Consider the following 22,890-nt stretch of genomic DNA (forward strand, 5'->3'; position numbering starts at 1 on the left):
TGCAAACAAGAAAAAGAAAGAGGAAAAAAAAGAAATATAAATTGCAAGCAAGAAGAATTAAGCAATGAACAATCAAAGAAAACACAAGAGAACAAGAGAGGGCTAATCAGTGCTTGTTTCAGATATATCGCATCTTGTTAATGGAAACATTCTCAATTAAACTGCCTTCGCTATGAGGCGAAGGCAGTTGCGTGCACTTGACTCTCGTGTGCTTGATCTGATGTCTAGTTTAGTCTTTGGGTTTGATGTTTTTATGGTTTTATGGTTGTCCTCACCATGGCCTTGCCTACGAGTTGTAGTATGTTTATCCTGTTCCTTATATCGACCTAAAACCACTCTCAGGCTAAACATTCAGGCAGCGAACGCTTCAATATTAAAAAAAAAAAAAACATACACCAGCAGGCAAACAGCAGCTACGATCGGGAGAATTTTTTTTTTAGTTTTTCTTGTTGTGGTCGGATAACAGTAAAGGGGAGGATAAAAGAAAGGAGTTTCGCGAAGGAACTCGACTTCGCTGCCGACTTAAATTTAGCGATATTTTTTTTTATTGCAGCGAATCACGCAATCCAGAGTACGCTATCCAGGCGGAGGGTTTGTTCGTTGTTGACCGACATTACGGAAAAGGGACCGCCCTTGAAAAACAGAGACCGTCCTTGAAAAACGCGTAGTACATGTGTACCCTTGTTGCCTCTCGGACATGTACGTCCATTGCTCGACTATTTCTGGACAGCCCACATGAACTAACATTCGCCCCTCAAACGAACACGAGTTTCCATTTTTATTGTTCTGATTACGTACAACACGAACTGTCGGGTGATTATCATTTTTTTTTTCTGTATTACGTTGCTCTCGCTGCGTAAACTTGATTTGCAAAAGCGAATGCGGAACAAGAATAAAGCTGCTTCGCATGAATCCCAACTCAGAGTCTGCAGGCTCTTTTATTTCTTCTCGCTGACTCAAGCCAAGCTGTGCGTAAACAGGCCGAGAGACAAAGACGATCGCTCACACCGGAGCAGGCAAAAGAGGGCGACGCTTGGTCGCTACACGCCGGAAGATCGGGACCACGATCCGAAAAGAGAGAGGTCGAACAATGGGACGGGGGAGTTACGGAACATGCCGCGATGAAGAATAGGAGACCCCGAGAGAGGAGAGGAGAGAGACGTCGGGAGTGAAGCGGCCGGATTCTCGACACGGGATCAAACCGGGCTCGTCGTCGGCGTTGGCGTCTCGGGCGCTCGGGCTCGGCGATTCGTGGCCGCAGCGGAGCGTGGCTCGGTCGATGGTGGCACTACTGCCGGCGCGTTACGGACGCTGCTGCTGCTGCTGCTGCTGGCACTGTCACTGATTGCCGCCGGGCAGCCGCGGTCGCCAATTGCTGCGGCGTCGCCCACTACCCCTGCTCGCCACCGTTGAAAAGACCACGACCTTCCGCGAAGGGGAACCACTCCAATGCGTGTTGCACTCCCGTGATTCCGCGTGTGTAACCCTCCTCAATTCGTCGCGATACTGGAACGTCGACGCACGTGGCTTCTCAACACCTTCTTCGTCTAGAAGAACACCGAGCCTCACCATTATCTTCTTTCGATGTTGGACGACAACTTGACCGTGTTCTCACTCCCGTGATTCCGTGCGTATAAGCCTCCTCGATTCGTCGCGAGACTGGAACGTCGACGCACGTGGCTTCTCGGCATCCCCTTCGTCGAGAAAAAAACACCGAGACTCACCATTATTTTCTTTTGATGTTGGACGACAACCTGATCGTGTTGTTACTCACGTAATTTCATGCGTATAAATTTCCTCGATTCGTCGTGAGACTGGAGCGTCGACGCACGTGGCTTCTCTACATCTTCTTCGTCGAGAAAAACACCTGGCCTCACCATTATTTTTTTTTTCGATATTAGACGACAACTTGACCGTGTTCTCACTCCCGTGATTCCGTGCGTATAAACCTCCTCGATTCATCGCGAGACCGCAACTTGGACGCACGTGGCTTGTCGACATCCCTTCGTCGAGCAAAACACCGATCTTTGACATTGATACTGGGCGACAACTTCACGGTGTTTTATTGAATATAGATAAACCGCATCGGTTGCCTCTCAGCGCAAGGCGGCCGGACTTCGGACAAGGCGATTAGATTTACAGCTCCTGCAGCGAAACTTGAATAACAATTGGAACTGTGGTAGGCGTGTTGAGGGGTTCGGGTGGGAATAACTCTGTCAGTTCTCAGCAAACTGATCACGTGCGGTGAGCGTGAATATGCAATCGGCTTCCGCCTTCGTCGCTACGCTTAGTCGAAGAAAATACAAGGTTGACGCGAAAAGACTGAGATAAAAACGCATGCACCTCCACGCCACCTGCTGCGAGTGCACTCTACGGCGCAACATCGCTCCGTATAAAACGAGCATTGTTCGCCCATCTTCGAAGGAAGCCGTACCCGAGAAAGAAAAGAAACGCTTGGATAGAGTGCTCGACGCCCGAAGACGCCGTTATTTGAACAAGGGTGGCTTAAGGCAATGCGTTGTTTGAGATACGGGACGTCGCGATCGGAGTTCACGTGGCTTGCGCAACCCGTCCGCTACTGCGTGCGATACCTTCACTTTCGCTCGTGACGCGAGCTTGCCCAGCGGTGCTGCAACAGCGCTTTGGAAGCCCTTCGGTCGGAACGGTGCGCCTCTGTGTTATGATAACGTTCGCTTCCGTCTAAGTGCGTTCCTCGGCGTCGGCAAACTGCACCGTCGAAAGCTGCTTACTCGGGACGGTCAGAATTCGACGTGGATTCGGAAGCCACCACGGCCAGCCGGCCAGGAGCGGCCGCGTTGGACTCGTCGGGGATGATTCGCCTGTCCAGTTTGGAGACTTCGGCGCTCCAAGGCGCCTCGTCCAACGACGTCCACGACGCTCCTCCAGTGCTACCGCTGAAAGAGAGCGCCGACGGTGAGCAGAAGCTGTTCGCTTTCTCCTAGCCAACTTTGCTTAGCGCATAATTAGAGCTGACAACCACAGCGAGACGTAACGTGCGCGAGCGCTAGTCTAGCGCTTGAGCACCTTACATTTCCCTGGTTTTCTTGCACTTATATTTTGCTGAACAAAGCTGCGGATCACCGACGTCAACTAGCCCAAATATACACCCTAGGTCTTTTAGCACTTGTGCCAACCGTTGTATAAAAGCACCGACATCTATTAACGCGTATAAAACGTATAGAGGTAAGTCTGAAGAAGCCCGAAACGGGCTCCGGGTTGAGGCCACTGGGAGCTGTGCATCTTTATTGAATTGTCGTTTTTGAAAGAAAAAGAAACAACTCTTGGTTCAGGGTTATGTTGTCTTTCCGCGGTTATGTTGTCTTTCAACCATTCTCTTTTACGTAAGATTTCTTTTGTGGATAAGGCCATTCTTGTACGGCTCACTTTGTACGTGTGTAGTGTCTTTTGTTGACAACCTGCTTCACTCGGGCTCGGTTGAGTATATTAGAGTAGGGTAATAAAAACCGCGCCAACTCACTACCGCATTGCATTGTGTGACCAGCGCGTTTTGTATCCTGCTCCAGTAGCCATACTCGTTGAGAAGGCTCTTCCGTTCCTTGGGATTCGGCTGAAGCTAGCTGGGTGCAATCACTCCTGTTTTGGTAATAGACGGTGTATTACTTTTAAACGTGCGGCATGTTTGATGTGTAACGTAAAGGTTTGCGCTTTCATTGCGACGACGCGAGTGACAGAAGTAGGTGACGGCACAAATCACCTGGCGTGGCACTTTAACGTAATGCGAAGCTATTGTTTAAACCATTCATCACCTCACCGTTTCACGCATTTAACCCGTTAAAACAACTTCCGTTACACGGAAATTTTCTGCGATTGTATCTTGCTTGTATATGGCTTTTTGTTGTCACTCTCGGTGGGAACCGATTTTTATCCGTACAACTTTCTCATTGCTCGCAAGATGTCTACGCACCTTCCGACGTCAGGTTAAGCTCACACACGCACTTACTTTGAGCGTGCTTTTGGTTAATTAAAGTCATCTCTGCGTCACGTCGCTTTCCACCTGTCGCGTTTGCGGCGGCATCAATTTTTTATCGGCATATGTCAGCAGTTTCAACTCGGACTAATTTGCGCATAGTATCGTGAACTCGAAACACAGCACGATGTCGTACGATATCCGTTTGAAATTAATGGAGGCTGTTATTTGAAATCATTGAGTAATAAGTCTTTCGGGCGTAATTAACTGACTTTCGCGGTCATTATTTCACTTTTTTGTTCCTTTAATTCTTTTGTGTGTGTTTGCGTGCTCTATAAGCTCGGGCCACTTCGTTTCTCGACAGGTTATTTTATCGCAGAATTTGATAAGTTCCTCGTTCTAGAGGAGGAGGAGGAATGCCTTTATTATCAGAGGGGGCATGAATGCCCAGTTGGGGAAGGAAAGGGACATGAAGGAAGGGAGGGAATAATCGAAAAAAGAACAATGTTCAAGTTCAATAACCTGAAATGGTGGATAGCATTTTAACGTCCGTGAACATATAGTTCGCAGAAACCGTGAAGAGATAGGTGCGACGATTTTTATAGGTCTCGGTTCAGGTTATTACACCAGCTTGTAAAGACCACTGGTTAGTGCATATTCAATAACTTTCTCAAGCACTGAGGGGTCCTCTCGAACGCGTTGCAGGTGCGCTTCTTCATCTCCGGGTGGGGAACCGAGGTCCAATAGTGGCTCGCGACCGGTCTTGAAGTGCTCACAGTGCCATATCAAATGGTACAGGCTAGGGATACACTTCTCGTCACAATACGGGCAGCGTTGGATGTGTGAGCTGGCTCCGTGGGTCCATTTATGCAGTACATGAGGGGTTAGGGCCGTGTTAGCGTAAATCTTATTAGCTACCACCTCTCCCGAGCGTGTGAGCGTCTTGAGCGGGCCGAGTACACCCACCGGGGTGGTTTCTTGAAGCCTCTTGCGACTCTCTGCCTTGAATTTCCGCAGGTGAAGTTGCCAGTCTGGTCGTGGTAGGTGTTGCAATGGGGCACTGGAAACCACTGGAGGTGTGTCAAGTCTCTCCCGGGTGGCGGTGTGAGCCGCGTGGTTGCCATGTGCCCCAGGCGTGTGTCCCGGGGACCAGACGATGCGGATGGCGATGCCTTCCAGTAGAAGGTCTCGGATGGCATGTAGTATATTCGTGGCCGTATAATTAGGTGAAAATGTTTGGTTCAATTCTTTAAGGACGACGTGAGAATCCGTAATGATGCGAAATTTCCGGGATGAGAGTGAGTCACAATGGTCGCGGATGGAATGGACAGCCCCCAGGACACCCATATGTTCAGCTTTTTCAGCTAGGCCATATGTATTGGAGATCTTCCGGCAACCATTTAGCAAGGGGGCGTCCGAAGATGTCCATGCAATCGCAGCCTCATTGCCGCGCACGGCGGCGTCCGTGAAGATGTCGACTTCGTTCTCCATGTTGTCGTTCTGGATAGTGCGAACGTATAACTCGCGTGCTCTCACCTGCCGCCGAGGTATAGGGCGACGCCGAGGGATGCCAGTCGCAGGGCGCTCCCAGGGCGGGAGGGACAATGGGTAACAAGTGGGGTCGAATTTACTGTTCATATAGTCCCATGCTCTAGAAAAAAATTCTTCGTCACCAGGTCCATAAACCATCCTGCTCTATCCTGCTCCATTCACCGTGCGGCTTACTTAGCAGCCAAGGCTCCAAAGCGTTGAGAGAGAGAGAGAGAGAGAGAGAGAGAGAGAGAGAGAGAGAGAGAGAGAGAGAGAGAGAGAGAGAGAGAGAGAGAGAGAGAGAGAGAGAGAGAGAGAGAGAGAGAGAGAGGGTAAAAGAAAGGCAGGAATGTTAACCAGGCTACGGCCTAGTATGTTATCCTGCACGGGAGAAATGGGAACAATGAGGAAAAAGAGGAAAAGAGAAAAAGAAGGGGAAAGGTACGGACATAGCGGTAGGACACTATAGACAAAAAAAGTTCAGTGAGTTCATAGAGGGTAGTCTTTCGCGCTACAGTCCTCTGTGCAATTCCGTTGTTTTTAGAACGATTGTTAAGGAGTTATGCTGCTGAATAAGTAGCATAAAACGGCTGAAACCAGCCATGCTGATGATTAGATACTGATGAAGTAGTAGAATCTACGAGTCCATCGAACAACGATGATGTGCAGAAAGTGCGTATCAGTCCGCACGCTATTTAAATTACAAATATGCAAAGAGGGCGCACTACAAGACCCTGAGCATTAACAGTGAATCTAGGGGAGATATTGTATTGGGAAAGCTTGCAAAACTATAGATCCCGAAAGGCGGGGACGGTAATGCCACTTCTTTTTAGCGCTATTCCTCCTTTCTCCCACCAATCAAACCAACTCGCCAGTCGCATCCACGGGCACAACTCGGAAGGGCGACAGGCTTCTCCCGTATCGGGAAGGAAGGATGAATAATACAGTGCATGAAAGGCAGGGAGGTTAACCAGCTTACAGACCGGTTGGCTACTCTACGCATGGGAAGTGGGAAAGGAGGGATTTAAAGAGAAAGAAAGGGTATTGAAAAGACGGGGAATAGAGCTTCAGGAGCAAGAAAAGAAAAAATCAAGGTAACTACAAAAACAAAACCATGGGCGATAATAAAGCCTAAACTGAACAGGTAAACGAACCAAATGACGAATCAAAAACGGTACACGGTGTCTCTACAATCGTTCAGACAAGATTTTGTCCTTTAAAAAACGAAGTAAGGCTTTTGCGGCCTTTTGGGACTGTAATGGGCAACGCCTAGGACACAAAGCAGTCTGCGCAGTCAATCGCGAGTTGTCGAGTTTCCTAGGTGCGTCTGACAGGTGCAATCTCTGCGTTGCTAACCGGGAACAGTGACACAATCCGTGGCACACACGTCACAAGCAGGGCTGGGAGCAATGCCGATAGTAAAGGAGTAAGCTTTCGTGAAAGCAACTCCTATCCACAGGCGGTACAGTAGGGTGGCATCCGAGCGTAGCATGTTAATAGGTACGTGGTGTTGCAGGTCAGGGTCGAGCAAGTACAAACGGGAGTTTGAAAACTCCGGCCCATTCCAAAGAGTAAGCGTGATTTTGCGGGTGATGGAACGCAGTGACCTTGCAGTATCATGGCGCGATAACGGGATGTCGGCCAATTGGACACTTCCGTGGACATAGTGAGCCGCTTTGTCTGCACATTCATTCCCAAAAATACCGCCGTGGCTTGGGAGCCATTGAAAAATAATATTGTGCCCATGCCTTACTGGGAAGTCATCCTCTTGACGAATCTCGGCCACAAGCTGTTCGTACAGGCCGCGGCGAAGAGCAGAGTGCAGACACTGGAGAGCTGGCCTGGAGTCGCAAAACAGAGCCCATTTTTGTGGTAATTCTCGCTTTAGGTACAGGAGAGCCTCACGAATAGCTGTCAGTTCGGATGCAGTTGACGTTGTTGAATTGGACAGTTTGAATTGAATGTCTACAGATCTGGCGGACATGATTACAGCTCCCGCAAACCTGGAGTTTGTTCCCGCATCGAGAAATTCTCAACTACTATAGGGAGGACACACGATCATATTCCCGCCTTCACAAGCTCGCCGATTGAAAACAGGCTGTAGCACTACGGCTGGTGCAGACCAATTCCTTCCCAAACCCAGTCCTGTAACATCAGATGTGTGCCGACCTACATGAACTAAAATGTACACGCTATTCAGGGTGGGCTACGCACTCACACATCATGTGAAGGTCCCGCTCATCACTACAAACCCAGAGGAACACACTACACATTGTACTAAACATACGAACGACGTGCAGTGGAAGTCCGCGCTGCACAGCTCTACCGTTGAAGATCAACAGGCCCAGTCCGAAAACAAGGGAGGCCGCTGACTCCGCTGAGCCCCGACTTCGCTGACTCGGCGGAACCCTTGCAAGAAGGAAGACATGAAGACATAAGACGTTTTCTCATTTGAGACCCACCATAAAGCTCTCTCTCTCTCTCTCTCTCTCTATATATATATATATATATATATATATATATATATATATATATATATATATATATATATATATATATATATATATATCAGAGCAGAGTGTCGAACCGGAAACCAACCAGAACTGAACCGGTATTTTTGCCGGAACTGAACCCGAACCCGAACCGGTATTTTTTGAGCACGCTGAACCCTAACCGGAACTGAACCGAAAAAAGAAATAACGGATACCGGTTAATGCCAAAACGGTTCGATCCTCCGTTGTTGATATTGCACAGTCAGTGCAATTCAAGCCTTTTTTTTTACGTACCATCAACTTCGTACCCGCTCGCGCACTTTCCCCTCCAGACAATTGAACACTATCACGCTCTATCTAACAACAAGGGAAATGAATGAGCACCAATGTAGCAATAGTCTGTTGCTGCTGGAAGCGTGAGCGTAGTGCAAGCTGACCAAACGAAATGTCATTCTCAGCAGCTTGCAGGGGATATAAAACGGCTTCGCCCTTCCCTAGCTGCGACTTTATTGGAGCAATCAGGCTGCAGGAGTGCTCCACTGCGCAACAGCGAGAGCCCACACCCGATGTGTGCAAACTTTTTGCATTTCGTAATTTGTTTAAAAGGTCCGACCCCTGCAAATTGTTAATACTTGACAACTGTGACCGCAGGAGCTGCTCAGTGGCAAAGCCGTTTGCTGCTGATGCAGTTTTGTCTCTTTCAGATCTGCTTTTTTTCGAAGATGCACTTGTGCTGACTGCCCAAGTCGCTACATTACTTCTACTGCTACTCGTTCTGGAGGGGAGTACTGCTGTGGACGAATTAAAGAGCGTCTGCCCAAAAACGTCCCATCTCATGCTCCGCGCGTCGAATTTCCCTTTCATTTTGTAACAGCATAATCTGTAACAACATAATCTGTTATAAGATTCTGCAATGTAGCACACGGAACGATGGCCGGGGGTCAGGCGGTACGATGACATACTGATTGTAATGCACACATCCGGTATAGCTATCGCAAAGGGAATTGCAGTGGTCAGAGCAATAATGCAGCGACTGAGCGTTAACTAAAGCTTACTTTTAACAAAAGTGTGGCTACCACATTCGATAAGGTGACAGCTAACAAATTATTCAGGGTGACCAAATAATCTAATTCATTGATAGTACTTATGTGCCTGTTGTACGATTTTTCGTTTTTGTTACAAATATAAAAAATGTGCGCCATTGGTATTAAGCGCTGGTACGCAGGCCTAAATTTAAGGCTTCAAGGTTTGCGTGATGGGCGATTCCATAGCGGCGATTGCGATTTCAACAAAAAAGGAAAGAACAGAAAATATATCCCACCATCATATTTCTTGGCGGTGGCTTTATGAATATTCGCTAGGACAACATGAAGTCTGGGGGAGAAACTAGGTGGTAAATCGTCGATACTTCATCTGTTTTTCTAATATCTCGTATTTATAATATCTCGTAATCGTTTAAAGTGTGCTTTGCAGTTGTGCCACTGCCCTTGGGGAACAGCAGCATTTTGAATTTTTGTCTGTATTTTGATTTGACTGTTGTTTTAAACTACTAAATAATTTTTTTCTAATTTGAGTGATAATTGAACTCATCGAACCGGTTCGCGAACCGGTTCAAGCTCCCGAACCGGTTCGCGAACCGGTTCGGTACGTGATTTTGTCGAACCGGAACTGAACCGGAACGAAATGATTTTGCCTGAACCAGAACCGTAACCGAACCGGTATTTTTTTCGGTTCGCCACACTGATATATATAAAGAAATGCCGGCGGTCTACAACGCCAAAGAAGGCATAGGGGAATGATTAGACTATTTTTTTACCGTTAGTGACGTTACATTTTTTTTATTAATTACGTGAGAAAGAAAGAAAGAAAAACACGCGCCCAGAGTGGGGACCGAACCCACGCCTTTCGATTAGATCTCGAATGCCTTACCAATTCGGCTATCTGGGCGACTACTGTGTTCTCCTTCACTTTCTGGGGTATTTATATTTACTACAACTGTATCTGACGCTTGAGAGTGGTAGCCAGCGCCACTCAGATTACACGGGGAGAAGGGGACCTTCTTTTCAATCCCCGGGGCATGACTCGAACGTCTACAGCCTGTCATGAGCAGGTAACTGGCGGGAAGCCCTCTTATGCTACCTAGGCATCAAGGCTGCCAGAACCGAGACCCTCGCTAGGCTTTCGCAGAATAATATAGTAAGGAAATGAGGGGCTCGTTGAGGAAATAGAGAAAGATAGGTCGGCAGTCTACAACGCCAAAGGAGGCATAGGGGTGTGGTTAGGCTCTCTTTTTTTTACTACGGTTAATGAAGTTAACATTTTTTTTAATATACGGAAGAAAGAAAGAAAGAAAAACACGCGCCCACAGTGGGGACCGAACCCACGCCTTTCGATTAGATCTCGAATGCCTTACCAATTCGGCTATCTGGGCGACTACTGTGTTCTCCTTCACTTTCTGGGGTATTTATATTTACTACAACTGTATCTGACGCTTGAGGGTGGTAGCCAGCGCCACTCAGATTACACGGGGAGAAGGGGACCTTCTTTTCAATCCCCGGGGCATGACTCGAACGTCTACAGCCTGTCATGAGCAGGTAACTGGCGGGAAGCCCTCTTATGCTACCTAGGCATCAAGGCTGCCAGAACCGAGACCCTCGCTAGGCTTTCGCAGAATAATATAGTAAGGAAATGAGGGGCTCGTTGAGGAAATAGAGAAAGATAGGTCGGCAGTCTACAACGCCAAAGGAGGCATAGGGGTGTGGTTAGGCTCTTTTTTTTTATTACGGTTAATGAAGTTAACATTTTTTTTAAATATACGGAAGAAAGAAAGAAAGAAAAACACGCGCCCAGAGTGGGGACCGAACCCACGCCTTTCGATTAGATCTCGAATGCCTTACCGATTCGGCGCTGGCTACCACCCTCAAGCGTCAGATACGCTTCTAGTAAATATAAATAGCTCAGAAAGTGAAGGAGAACACAGTCGCCCAGATTGCAGAATTGGTAAGGAATTCGAGATCTAATCGAAAGGCGTGGGTTCGGTCCCCACTGTGGGCGCGTGTTTTTCTTTCTTTCTTTCTGCCGTATATTTAAAAAAAATGTTAACTTCATTAACCGTAGTAAAAAAAGAGAGCCTAACCACACCCCTATGCCTCCTTTGGCGTTGTAGACTGCCGACCTATCTTTCTGTATATATCTGATCTGCCTCCTGCCCACTATATATATATATATATATATATATATATATATATATATATATATAAACGAGACGGATCGAAATCCCACACCCACGATAGTAACCACCGGAGGGAGCAGGACAATTTCCTGTCCTTAGTTTTCTTTTTACATGGACGTCGACGACGACAACTACAAGTACACAAAATATTCATGCGGAGTTTCATTAACAGCTAAAAAGTTGGCGTGTCCCACACATGGCTGGCAATCTACGGAAAGCGACGCGGGCGTAGATTTCCTCGCAGTAGGAAGCGTCGCGCGGAAGGGGCGTGACCATGGGGTCCACCTCGCCGACCGCAGGGTTTGCACTACGAAGGCGCTCCCGCTGGCCAGCGAACTGTAAAGACGCCGCCAGCTCCACGAACAGAGAACGGAATACAAGCACGAACTGGGGCTTTCTCGCCGCTACTCGCTTCCTGCCCCCGGCGGGCACGATACGCAGATGCCAGCGTTATCAGGTGTAACTTTCCCGGTTGTCACCCTTCTTCCCCAGTTGCTTCCAATGCTCAGTGTGCGCGGTACCTGGAGAACAGCGTTACCTGGTGTAGGATAAAACCCAGTGTAGCGCCGTGCCGAAAAGCAGCAGCAGCAGAACAAACTTCCGGAAATCCGGGAGAAGAAACAAAGGAAGCTTTGCTTTAAGAATCTCTGGAACGCTGTTTCAGCTGTCAGAAAGCATTACTCCTGTTTTGTATTCTGTATTCCCGGCCTGGTTTGTATTCGAGAATGGAGCATGTGCTTCGAAGCACCACCTTTGAACGAGACAGATGCTTACGCCGCAGGGGAGCGGAGAGATCAGCTTTCATAACTGAAACCCTCTCCCGTGAGCTTCTGACCTCGATAAGCCCCAAATTTGAGCATGCATGGGTGCGGAACTTAAAGGTGGTTGCGTACGGGCTCTCCGTCTCGCAGGTTCCTTTTGCTTCACGAAAAAGAAAGTGTTCGCGGTTATAAAAGAGAAGGTTCTCTCATCTGAACCCCCAATGACCATCGTCACAAGAGAGAGAGCGAGAGAGAGCGAGAGAGAGAGCGAGCGAGAGAGAGAGAGAGAGAGAGAGAGAGAGAGAGAGAGAGAGAGAGAGAGAGAGAGAGAGAGAGAGAGAGAGTAAACATTTATACACGCGCACGGTGAAATGGAGCGCGCGCGGATGGCCTGCGTGTCGTGCGTGGAGGCATCGGGGGCGGCCATTTGAAGAGCAAACAGACGACGCTAATGACGACGACAAGACGTCTCGGCGCACTGATCTCCCTCCTGCCCACTCGTTCCGATCGTCCCACTCCGTTTGATCGTTCCGGGACACGCTTCCATCCACGCGGCTTCCATATTTGCGTTATCCCAACTTTTGATTCGGTTGGGCGTGCGATGAAACACAATACTGTCTACACCAAGACGATGAAGTAGATGCGAGACGTGAGCTTTGCTGTGGCCGCTTCCTCGTCTCTGTATTGCTCTCCGCTGTCCTTTTTTTTTCTTCTAATAATGGGCAAACTATCCCCATTGTCGGCATTACTATAACACTGTCTTAGGGCAAGATATTCTCAATTCTTTTTGTGTAAAAGCTTGGCCTTCGGGAAATGAGTTCTCGCACAACCTTTCCTCACGACAGCAGCTTTCGTTGCGTTGATGAGTTTATTTTTATGTAACCTAAGAAATAGACACGAGTTTTTTCTTGACGAATTCTTACCTGAAATGCTAAGGCACTACGATTTTCTAGTTTGCTGTCGCCACACAAAAAGAGTATGCAGAACAGGCGCTGGACATCAAGTGGCTATCACTAACAGAAGGCCCATACACGGTTCAAGTACCACACAGGGGAAAATAGGCGAAATAGTACAAGCGCAGAGTTCCTACGGTACACGTCTCACAAGCGCATGTTCGCGCAGCGGCAAGGCACGCACATATTCAGATCCGCATTCCTCGTTGTCCTTTTTAACACGAACGTGTTTTATTTCCGGACACACAAAGATTTCACTGACTTCATATCCGTCAGGGAAATGTCGCAGGTACAACGGAGCAAGCGGCCTGTAAAGAGTGCACCCCTGCACACAGAGTCATCTTGCGGGGAAGCAACCTTTAGTACTAAAGAGTACGTTATACTTAGAGTTGTTCGTTTTCTGGTTTTATATTTTAACACGAAAGTGTTTTATACCGCTATACACCAAGAATTCACTGACGTCATATCCGTCACGGAAATGACGCCAGTACACCTTTGCAGAAGCGACCCGCCAGCAGGACGTCGCTCGCCAAGCACACCCACAAGACAGTCGCCGACCCGCAAATCATGCTTAGGTGCAGATTTCGCTGCCGATTTTAAAAAGCCGACTTTAAAAAGGCCGTTTTAAGCCTGGTATTTGTTGGTTAACTGTATAACCAACCTCACATTGTTGGTTACACAGTGAAGCCTACTTATAAAGAAAAAATAGCCAAAAATGAGCACGAACGCCGCGGAAGAAGACCACCGACGACGATCGGGACGCGGACGCCCGAATACCGCGAGGCGAAAACGCAAGACGTCGGCGTGGCTACAATCTCGTTGAACGCTTCCCTGGCGCGACGGCTCAATTTGAGTCCGAGTCTGTGGCCAACCGATAACCCCCAAAGCGCTCCGCCGGTTATCCTCCATCACAGAATAAAATGATAGTGAATTTTGAACAGCAGAGCTGTTTAGGCTCCTGCTTTCGCCATTTATACGCAGCAAAAAATACTAAGAAAATTCCGAGTGCACGTGCCCACGTGAGGGATTGGACAGGAACCTAATGCGCGCGCTCACAAAACTGTAAATTGGAAACTTCAGCATTTGAATGAAGAAAGAGCATTTAATCACGAGCGAGAATTGGTGAAAATTTCGTTAGTAGAGATTTGAACAAAAGAATGAGCTTTTTGATCAGGAAAAGAATAAAATATAAAAATTAGTGCCCTTCCACTCTGTGAAGAGGGATGACCTGCAAAGCACGACGCAGTCTACGGAGTGCACGAAACAAAGCACGTTTATCGTAATTTGCGATGGAGCATATTTCCTAGACAATTAGCAGAATGAATCCCTGACGGATCCAAGCTTTGTTCTCGCCGATAAACATGGAACTGGCTGTGTCGCTCCCGTGTCGAGTACGTCTCCCTGTTTGTGTAAGGCTGGGCTCAGATTTTTGCCGCAATGGTCGTGATAACTTTAAAGAATGACGTCATTTCACGTCTCAACCAACCTAACTGCGTGACATGGCATTTTTTTACGTCATAAATCACGATACGGGTTTTGCGTCGGTGATCTGAACATGGCCTAACACACAAACCCAATCCGTTCTACCACTAAGGACTCCGGACGGGTCCCATTGGGCCGTTAACGTCCGCGTTTAAATATCGCACCAGCACAACGGACATGCCATCCATCAGTACGGGCATGAAACCTATAGCTGTTCGTGCACGTCTCCCCTCCTCCATCCAACTATTCTCCATTACAAACCTGCGGATGCATAAACCGGCAACCGGTCATTTGCGCGTGCTTAGAAGTGACAGACGCCGTCGAAAATATCTCTTGAAAGCCTTCTGAAGAAGGGATATTGACTCACACCGGCGTTCCAAGCGGGCAATTTGATGTTCATCTGGGAGGGATTAGCCGCTACTCCACGAGCTGAACTTGATGCGGTAATGGCGGTGCCAGCAGTTTTCCGTTGTTTTTGCACGCATTCACGCTTCTGTTGGGGCCAACGCTTCGATTTTCGCTCTTTCACCAAACGAACGGCATGCATCCGTCCCATAACGATTTAAAACCTGGAAGCCCTTGAGCTCTATTCTCGCGTACAAACATGTCGCTGTCCGTTTTCCTTCCCTGCCATATGCATCTTACTGTGTGTGTAAGATGTCTGTGTAACACATCAACCCACACCCGAACCACAGGATTGAGGAGGACAGCCGACTAACCGCATTGAGCCGTGTAATTTCGACATCTAAATACCTGCACACCAGCATTTTTCGGTAGTGCAATGAAGCCTAGCTGTGCGTGCACGCCCCCATTTTTCTACCCGCAAACCGTGCACGCATAAACTGGCAACCGGTGATGGCGGATATAGGCGGGAAAAACATCGGCGAAAATGCCGCTCAGAAGGCCTTACAAGCTGAAAAAGAAATATGTGCTCAAGCCGGCATTTCAACTGGGGAAGTTTCTCTTCTACAGGGAGGGATTCGCAGCTACTTGGCGAAATGAATTTGAATGGAACCGGCGACGGCGGGTTTCGGTCATTTTAGGGGGCAGCCCTTTGGCAGGCGTTACCTGGGCTTCGCGGGAGCAACGTCTGTTTATAGCGAGTTTTAGCTGGCCGTTTTTCACGGTCCGCTCCGCTCCGATAGCAAGCGGGAGTACCATTGCGCTTGCGTGGCACGCTTGGCCGTGAACGGCATTGGCTCCGCTTGCGCTGACCGGGCTGCCGATACCGGAGCGGACCGTCGAAAACGGTCAGCTAAAACTCTCTTATGTCCGCGTAACCGAGTGAGCGAATGCAAAAGCGACGGCAGAAAGAAACTGGAGAGGAGCGTCTAGCGAAGGATGAAGTGGGCTACGACACGTGCGACTACGGCGTCATCTCTCTCACTGCCTTTCCCTCACACATGTTTCATGTGTCGCCACCAAGGAGCGTCCTCCCACTGACATTTTCGCCAGACGCCGTTCCATTCTCCGCTAATACAAACCACGTAACGTTTGTGCGGGAGGTTCAAATACGATGTGCAACAACATGCTTGCTGCTCCCTTGAGAGGGGCTAATCTGAACGACGTGACATTTGCGCGGGAGGTTCAAACACGATTTGCAACATGTTGGCCAGCGGCGGTGGTGCACTGCGAGGTAGCAGCAGAGTAGCGCACGCCGCCGTACGTTCGCTAATCACGCGAAAACTTCCTGAGACGCATCAGAAATGCGCCGTGACCGAGAAGACTGCAGCTGCTCTGCGCACAAATTTCGTATTAGGGAGTGTAGTATTCGTCAGTGCATTTTTAAGTGCGAATGCACTTTATAAGCGACCCCAAACCTTCCACCGCCGGCGGCGGCGTCTGCGGCGGCGGCGGCGGCGGCGGCGGCGTCCGCAGTCCTCCTCTCCCTAGCAACGGCGTGGAGCGGAGAGGAGCGTCGGTAGCAACGGCGCGGTGACGTCACTTCACCACGTGACCGCGCTCGCTCCGCCTCCTCGCCGTGGCTGCGCACCGCTCCCCGCACCGCTCCTCGCGCCGTGACGTCATGGTATGACGTCACAGCGCGCCTCCTCTCCCCAGCAGCTGCCGCGCGCCTCTCTCTCCACCGTGACGTCACACTCTCTCCTCTCCCCCTCGCTCGGCTGCAGCTGCCGTGCGCCGCTGTCCCTCTCCCCTTGCGCTCGCCTCCTCTCAGCCACCTGGCTCGGCGCGCTCGGCGCGGCGTACCCCCCTATATATGCAGCGATAAACTGCCAGACCTCCGTGGGTCGGCTCGCGCGCGCTCACGGGCGAATGCCAACGGATTTTAACTTTACTCCCCCTCATAGCATCACCCCGTGCATTCGCACTTAACCATGTTCACCCTCGGGGAAATGCTTGGGAGTTTTTTACGCCCATCCGTGCTTCTGTTTATTTCTCGCAATCATCTGATAACCGCACTACCGCCGTTAGCTGCCGACTGCGCAACTTGTACAAAGGGGTATCGGTGGAGGCGAGGGGGAAAACAGTTGTGAAAGAGGTGTCAACGGTGGTGAGGAGGATCCCTGGAGCGGCGCCGAATAACTCGATGACACCGGAATGAAAACTAAAAGGGGGGGGGGGGGGGTTAGACATATACTGCTTTGCAGTAATAACTGCGCAGGTGCCTAGTCTCAGATACGTATCCAGGATTGCGCGTGGGCTTGCGCCACGTGAGGGTATCGCAAAAATAAAAGTACACCTTCGCGGAGGATTGGCTAGAAAACGACTGTCGTCTGCTCCTGACGTCACTCGCTCGGCGTTGCAAGGGCCCTGCGCTCATAAAACTTGGAACCGCCGCGGTGGAAGCGGCAGAACTCTCTCTAACTCTGTGCCGTGCACATGGAGGACGGGGCGCCCAAAGAAGATCCGGACGCCCGAAGAGGCGTCTTATCAGGAAGGGCGCCGCGCTGCCAGGCAAGAATGCAATTACCCAGAAGAACAAGAAGTAGCGCCGGTCTTCAACAGCGAGGGAGAGCTCGACGAAGTATACGGAGACTGTAGTGACCACTGTACGAATAAAGCTCTTATATAGTTTACTTTGCGCATGACAAAAAACAGCGCATTGAAACTGAACTGAAGGCGAGAAAGTGACAAACACGGGCGCGGTGTTTCTTTGCACCGTTTTTTGCCATGAGTTTGAACCAACTATCCCGTCTTCCCACTCTAGTATAGTTTACTTTGCGTTTGATTTGGTCTTCTGCTGACGAACAAACACAGGGTAAATGGTTCGTAGAGTTTGATTGATTGTAGGGTTTAACGCGCCGACGCAACGCAGGTGATGAGGCACGCCGTAGTGGAAGGCTCCGGATTAATTTTGGCCACCTGGGGATCTTTGACGTGCTCCGAAATCTCGTACACCCAGGCGTTTTTGCTTTTCGCCTCCATCAGAACAGCGTCCGTCGTGGTCGGGAATCGAACCGCGACCTCGTGCTCACCAGCGCAGCGCCTTTGCCACTGAGCCACCGCGGCGCGGCGCTCGTCGAGTTTAGCATGAGACGAACACAGGTCTGCTGCGACATCAGGGTTGCATCGTTGTAAAAGCTGGCTTTGATTTTTCAACAATGAAAGGCTAGGGGTGCTTACAAACTTATCACCTTTATTATAAGCGCACGGTGCTTCGAATAGCTCTATTCAAGGTTGCTGTTTGAAGTGCTGTAAAATACGTGGTTTTCCAAAATATGGCAGTGACGATAACAGCTGGATAAATGCTTAAGTGGTGATACCACTTGAACTGGTGCGCTGGGCTCATGTGTGTGGCGGTACGTCGACCATCTTTTCGACCACCTTTAAGAAGATGGAAGGAAATGGAAGAGTTTTCATAGCGCTTTCTGCTCCAGGCAAATTGAGCCCTATGTGCCCACATGTTAAATGGCGCAGAAAAGACAACTGCCTGTTTGAAGAAACATCCAACGCAGTTCGCTGACTGGGAGATAAATGTGGTGTACCAGATTACACTGCCTTTTGAAAGGAAAAATACTACATTGTACAAACAGGGCGCTGAGTAAACAATTGACTTAGACAGCTTCCATGCACCGGTTTAGGTGATATCCGAGGGGGAAGGGGTGAGCTTATCGGGTCATTGCGGTCGCTGCCCCTGTCATGTAGCGCTTGTTCTGTGCATTGTTTTTATTTGCCTCATTGTTCAAATGCAGTGCGTACGATGTATCTTAGCGAAGAAACTCTCAGCTGAGTGGATTTCGTTTCCGAATGCCACGTTTTCTCGATTTTAAGCGTCTTTCTCCACTTTACCAAAGCGAACATATAAGACGTAATTGACATTTTAGCTTGAATGGGCTTCGAATCCAAGCAACTCAGCTCCTTTTTAGCGCCCCCGGTGCGAAAAAAAGCGTAAGGAGGCGTAGGGAGTCTTGTAACGGTATCTTCCAAACGTCATATTCCAAACTTCAGGTGTCAGCTTTGGGCCCCTGCATGTTTTGGTGCCGTTTCGAAAGGTGAGTACCAGTAAGATGCAGCTGTCATACACTTTCTTCTTCAGGGACGATGGTAGGCTACCATTCATTATCTGAGAATGCCTGCCTAATGCACTCCACCCCATTCTGATCCTTATAATTATCTCTGCTTCATGGTTGGCATCCGGAGTCACTACTTGGCCTAAGTAGATACAGAAATAATTTTGAGATAATTCAGATGATTGCGCTTTAAAATGACAATTAACTACGCCATGTTACGCGGCTGTGAGATGTTGAATGGGCTTGTTCGTGCTGAGGTCGACCCCATTCAAAGAAGTGATTCGGCACGTGTGCGCAAAGTTGGGAATGGTCATTGCCGCTGCATGAGAGACAGAGAGAGAGAGGTGATATATATATATATATATATATATATATATATATATATATATATATATATATATATATATATATATATATATATATATATATATATATATATATATATATATATATATATATATATATATATATATATATATATATATAGAGAGAGAGAGAGAGAGAGAGAGAGAGAGATTTTGTTTGGGCAGGAAGACTGTAGAAGTGGGGGAAGGGCCTCGGTCATCTTGAAGGTCTGGTGGAGTTCCAGCAGTGAGACCGAGGGGGGGGGGGGGGGGGGCGTGTTTACGAATTCTTCGCTGTACAGCGCCCCTACGTGACATCTTGGATGCGACCTCGCGCCCTATTATATTGTGCAACTTCTAAACGCAACCTGCTATTCGGGCCGCGAAGTATAATTCTGTGTACTGGCACAGTGGCCTGTGTTCGAGCACCAGCTGGCCTAAGCATTTTTTATTTCTTTATTGCAAAAAAGTTTTCTAAGATTAATCCTACGCTTTGTTTTCCTTATTAATGATGATTTGGTATTTTTTAGGCCGATTTAGGTTCGGGGCGCAGCCTATGGACACGTTTAATTAACGTTCTGCATCGCGCGAAGTGACATCACACGTGTCACGTGGGGGGCGCTCCCCAGCGAAGGGCTTGGAAATACGCGACCGGAAGGCTCCAAAGAAGGCGGGATTGGTCGTTTTGGTTTAGAGAAAAGGTTCACGGCTCTAAACGTCTCGAGCTGGACCCCTCTATGACGTAATCAAATCACGATGTGCATCAATCAATCAATTTAATTGCAGCTGTGGAGTTCACTCCCAGTTATCGGTTTGCGTTACAATTTTATAATAAGCCAATGCATTTTCATCGGGAAGTACTCTTCAATAAATTTAAAAGTGCGAGGCGTGCTCTAAATTCCACATTTCGCACAGGTGCACACGTTCGTCAGGTGCAACCGGCGCTACATGACAGTGTACAGGAGCGTGGAATGGTGTCAAGGCGAAATGGGCTGGAGTACCCGTTGTTCCATTGGGACAGTTCCATTCGCAGCCTCCGACAGATACGTAAGCTGGGCACAAAAAATAAAGGAAAGAAATTGCCCCAACTGACGGCAGGGACGTGGTTGAACAGCGCAGCCTAACGAGTTAGCTATACGCAAATCACGATTGATCGGGATAAACGTAACACAATTATTCAGAACATATCATTTAGCGTACTTCTGAGTAAACTTAAAGGAGCTTGGAAGAACTACAGCTTATTCTAGCAGGCTGCTAGAATGGCGTAAGAGCGGCTGCTGTTTGTTATATGTATTAAAGCTGCGACTGTTAGGCCGGGTTCAGACTGTTGCCGCAACGGTCGTAATAACTTTAAAGAACGACGTCATTTCACGTCTCAGCCAACCGAACTGCGTGACACGCCGTTTTTTTACTTCCATAGATCACGATATGGCTTTTACGTCGCTAGTCTGAACACAGGCTTATGAGCTATGGACGTAAAAGAAGGGCGTGTCACTCAGTTCGGTTGGCCGAGACGTGAAGCGACGTCGTTCTTCAAAGCTATTACGACAGTTGCGGCAACAGTGTGAGCCTGGCATTAGTTATCCGTGATACCCACTTCGACAAACTTCCCACGGTTATGTTGTAGACTGAGCAGTCCAACGTCATTTACCTTATTTCAAGATAGTTCCTGCAAAACACAAGTTGAAGCCGTTTTCTGTAATCACGCTCCTCCCGCAGTAGCCCATGGAATTATAGCGGACGGAGGTGCGTGATAGTTTACAACTCCATGGTTTAGTAACTACTAATTATGCCAAGTAAATGACGCTAGGATGAATAATAAAGTTGTCGTAGCGGTCGATCGGCGTATGATTTTTTCCAAACACCGGGATGTCCGTTTTACGGTTGCGTTGTGATGCGGTTGGAATAACGAAGAAGCGGCGGCTGCATGTTTTTTCTATTAAAACTGCGACTGATAGTTATACATAATTACCTCATTATATTAGTTATCACCCTAGATTGATAGCTTGAGAGCATTTGCAGGAAAGTTGGCTTCGCCGCAAAACGTTTTAATGAGCGGACGGCAGACATGACTGAGCCATGACCGGTAGCGGAATACCGCTTCGCTTTAGAATTTGCTGTCGAATTTCACCATATCGCAGTTCATACTTTAGGCCCTGGTACGCATACACAGGGAGGAAGAGGGGGGGGGGGGGGGGACACGAGGACACAAACACGACGCTGGCTCGCAACGTCAAGTGTATTATTCCGGACGCAGCATAAATACCCACATTATAAACAGCCAGAGAAATGGGAAAATTTGATAAAAACAATCATATAAAACACCGAACATGAAATGCATGATAACACAAAAACGTTGCAGTTACTGCGCTCAGCAACGTCCTGCGTTCGTCTGGTTGCCCCTTCATGACCCTGCATCTAGGAAAACCAGTTCCTTTGTGGAAAGTGAACTTGACGGTATGCCGACTACGGGCATTTTACCCAGTTGCGCGGCGAATGCGGGTACTGGCCAAGCTTTGATCAGAGCTCGGTTACCCGCAGGAATGGCAACCAAACCGCACGTTAAACCGTTGAGTCATCTTAGCTGCTTCTTATCGCATGACTTTAGCCGAAGTAGCCGTTCGTGAGGTCCCCGGCACAGGGCTGACCGGAGTGACTGAAGTGCAGGCTTCGAATCACAGAAGATAGCCTATCTCCGGCATGAACTTTGTTCGATAGTAGGAAGAGCGCTACGGATGGCCGTTAGTTCTTTGTCCCTAGGGGTTGTAGGATTGGTTATCTTGAATTTGTTGGACAGTCCCATTCGTGGTATAACAACAGCGCCGGGGAACAGCTACTGACAGGGCTGCCCAGGCGGGTCATGATGTCACCCTGCAGTGGCTTCCCAGTCACTGAGGCATTGTCGGCAAGGAAAGTGCGGATGTTGCCGCCTGGTTGGCACATCAAACAACGACGAGTACACACATTCCATTGTCTAGCACTGACGCAGCTAGAGCCCTCCGCATACTTGCCCGGGAAAAAAACAATCGCTCGATGGTCTACAGAAGAATTCACATGTGCACGCATTGTTGCCCTTGCTCCGCACCTGCCACGTCCCCTTCCACTCAGCCTCCCACGGTCTGACGCAACTCTTCTTTGCCGTCTCTAGCTGGGGGTGGCATTCACAAATGCTTACTCATACTTAATAGGAATGGCAGTAAGGGAGGAGAGCGAAACATGCGGCACGCCGGAGACGATACGCCACGTTTTATGCGAGTGCCCACGCTACTCGCCTGAAAGAAATAAGCTGTCGTCAGCACTGGAGAACCTGGACTCTCGGCGGCCATTTTCGGAGGAGGCGATTCTGTGTCACTGGCGTTCTCTGTCATCCGCTCAGAATGCGACTAAGGAACTCTTACGCTTTCTAAGGGCGGCGAACTTAAACACCAGAATTTAGACTGAAAGCCTTCAGTGGCAATCACCGAACTTGAACGTTTAGTTCTTCAGCGCTGGACATACCTGTCTGCTAAAACTTTTCTTCATTCTCTTCTTTCTCTTTTTTGCCTATTTCCTATTCCCACTAAGCTCTAGCCAGGCTCTAGCTAGGCTCTAGCCAGGTTAACTTTCCTGCCTTCCTTTTTTACATCCTTCCTTCCTTAGCCGAAGAGTGAGGCTCAAATGGGAATCGTAGCTTTA

At 48.7% G+C, this 22,890-nt stretch overlaps 1 protein-coding gene across 9 annotated transcripts in view; it reads left to right on the plus strand.

The window, feature by feature from the left end:
• Window positions 1-1,042: 1,042 nt before the first annotated feature.
• The window catches only part of Atp8a (ATPase phospholipid transporting 8A1), a 126,648-nt gene continuing 104,800 nt past the window's right edge, over window positions 1,043-22,890 (plus strand). For 4 of the 9 annotated variants that reach the window (XM_077703101.1, XM_077703102.1, XM_077703113.1 and 1 more), the window contains exon 1: window positions 1,045-2,934. In XM_077703101.1, the coding sequence (XP_077559227.1) occupies window positions 2,832-2,934 (103 nt within the window). In that variant the 5' untranslated portion in view covers window positions 1,045-2,831. Of the gene's footprint in view, window positions 2,935-22,890 lie in introns of all 9 variants that reach the window. The other 5 variants (XM_077703096.1, XM_077703097.1, XM_077703100.1 and 2 more) reach the window with 3 other exon arrangements.

Source organism: Haemaphysalis longicornis, unplaced genomic scaffold (genome assembly GCF_048455015.1).
Source record: "Haemaphysalis longicornis isolate Haplotype H1 unplaced genomic scaffold, Haemaphysalis longicornis Haplotype H1 scaffold_3, whole genome shotgun sequence".
NCBI classification, from domain to species: Eukaryota; Metazoa; Arthropoda; class Arachnida; order Ixodida; family Ixodidae; genus Haemaphysalis; species Haemaphysalis longicornis.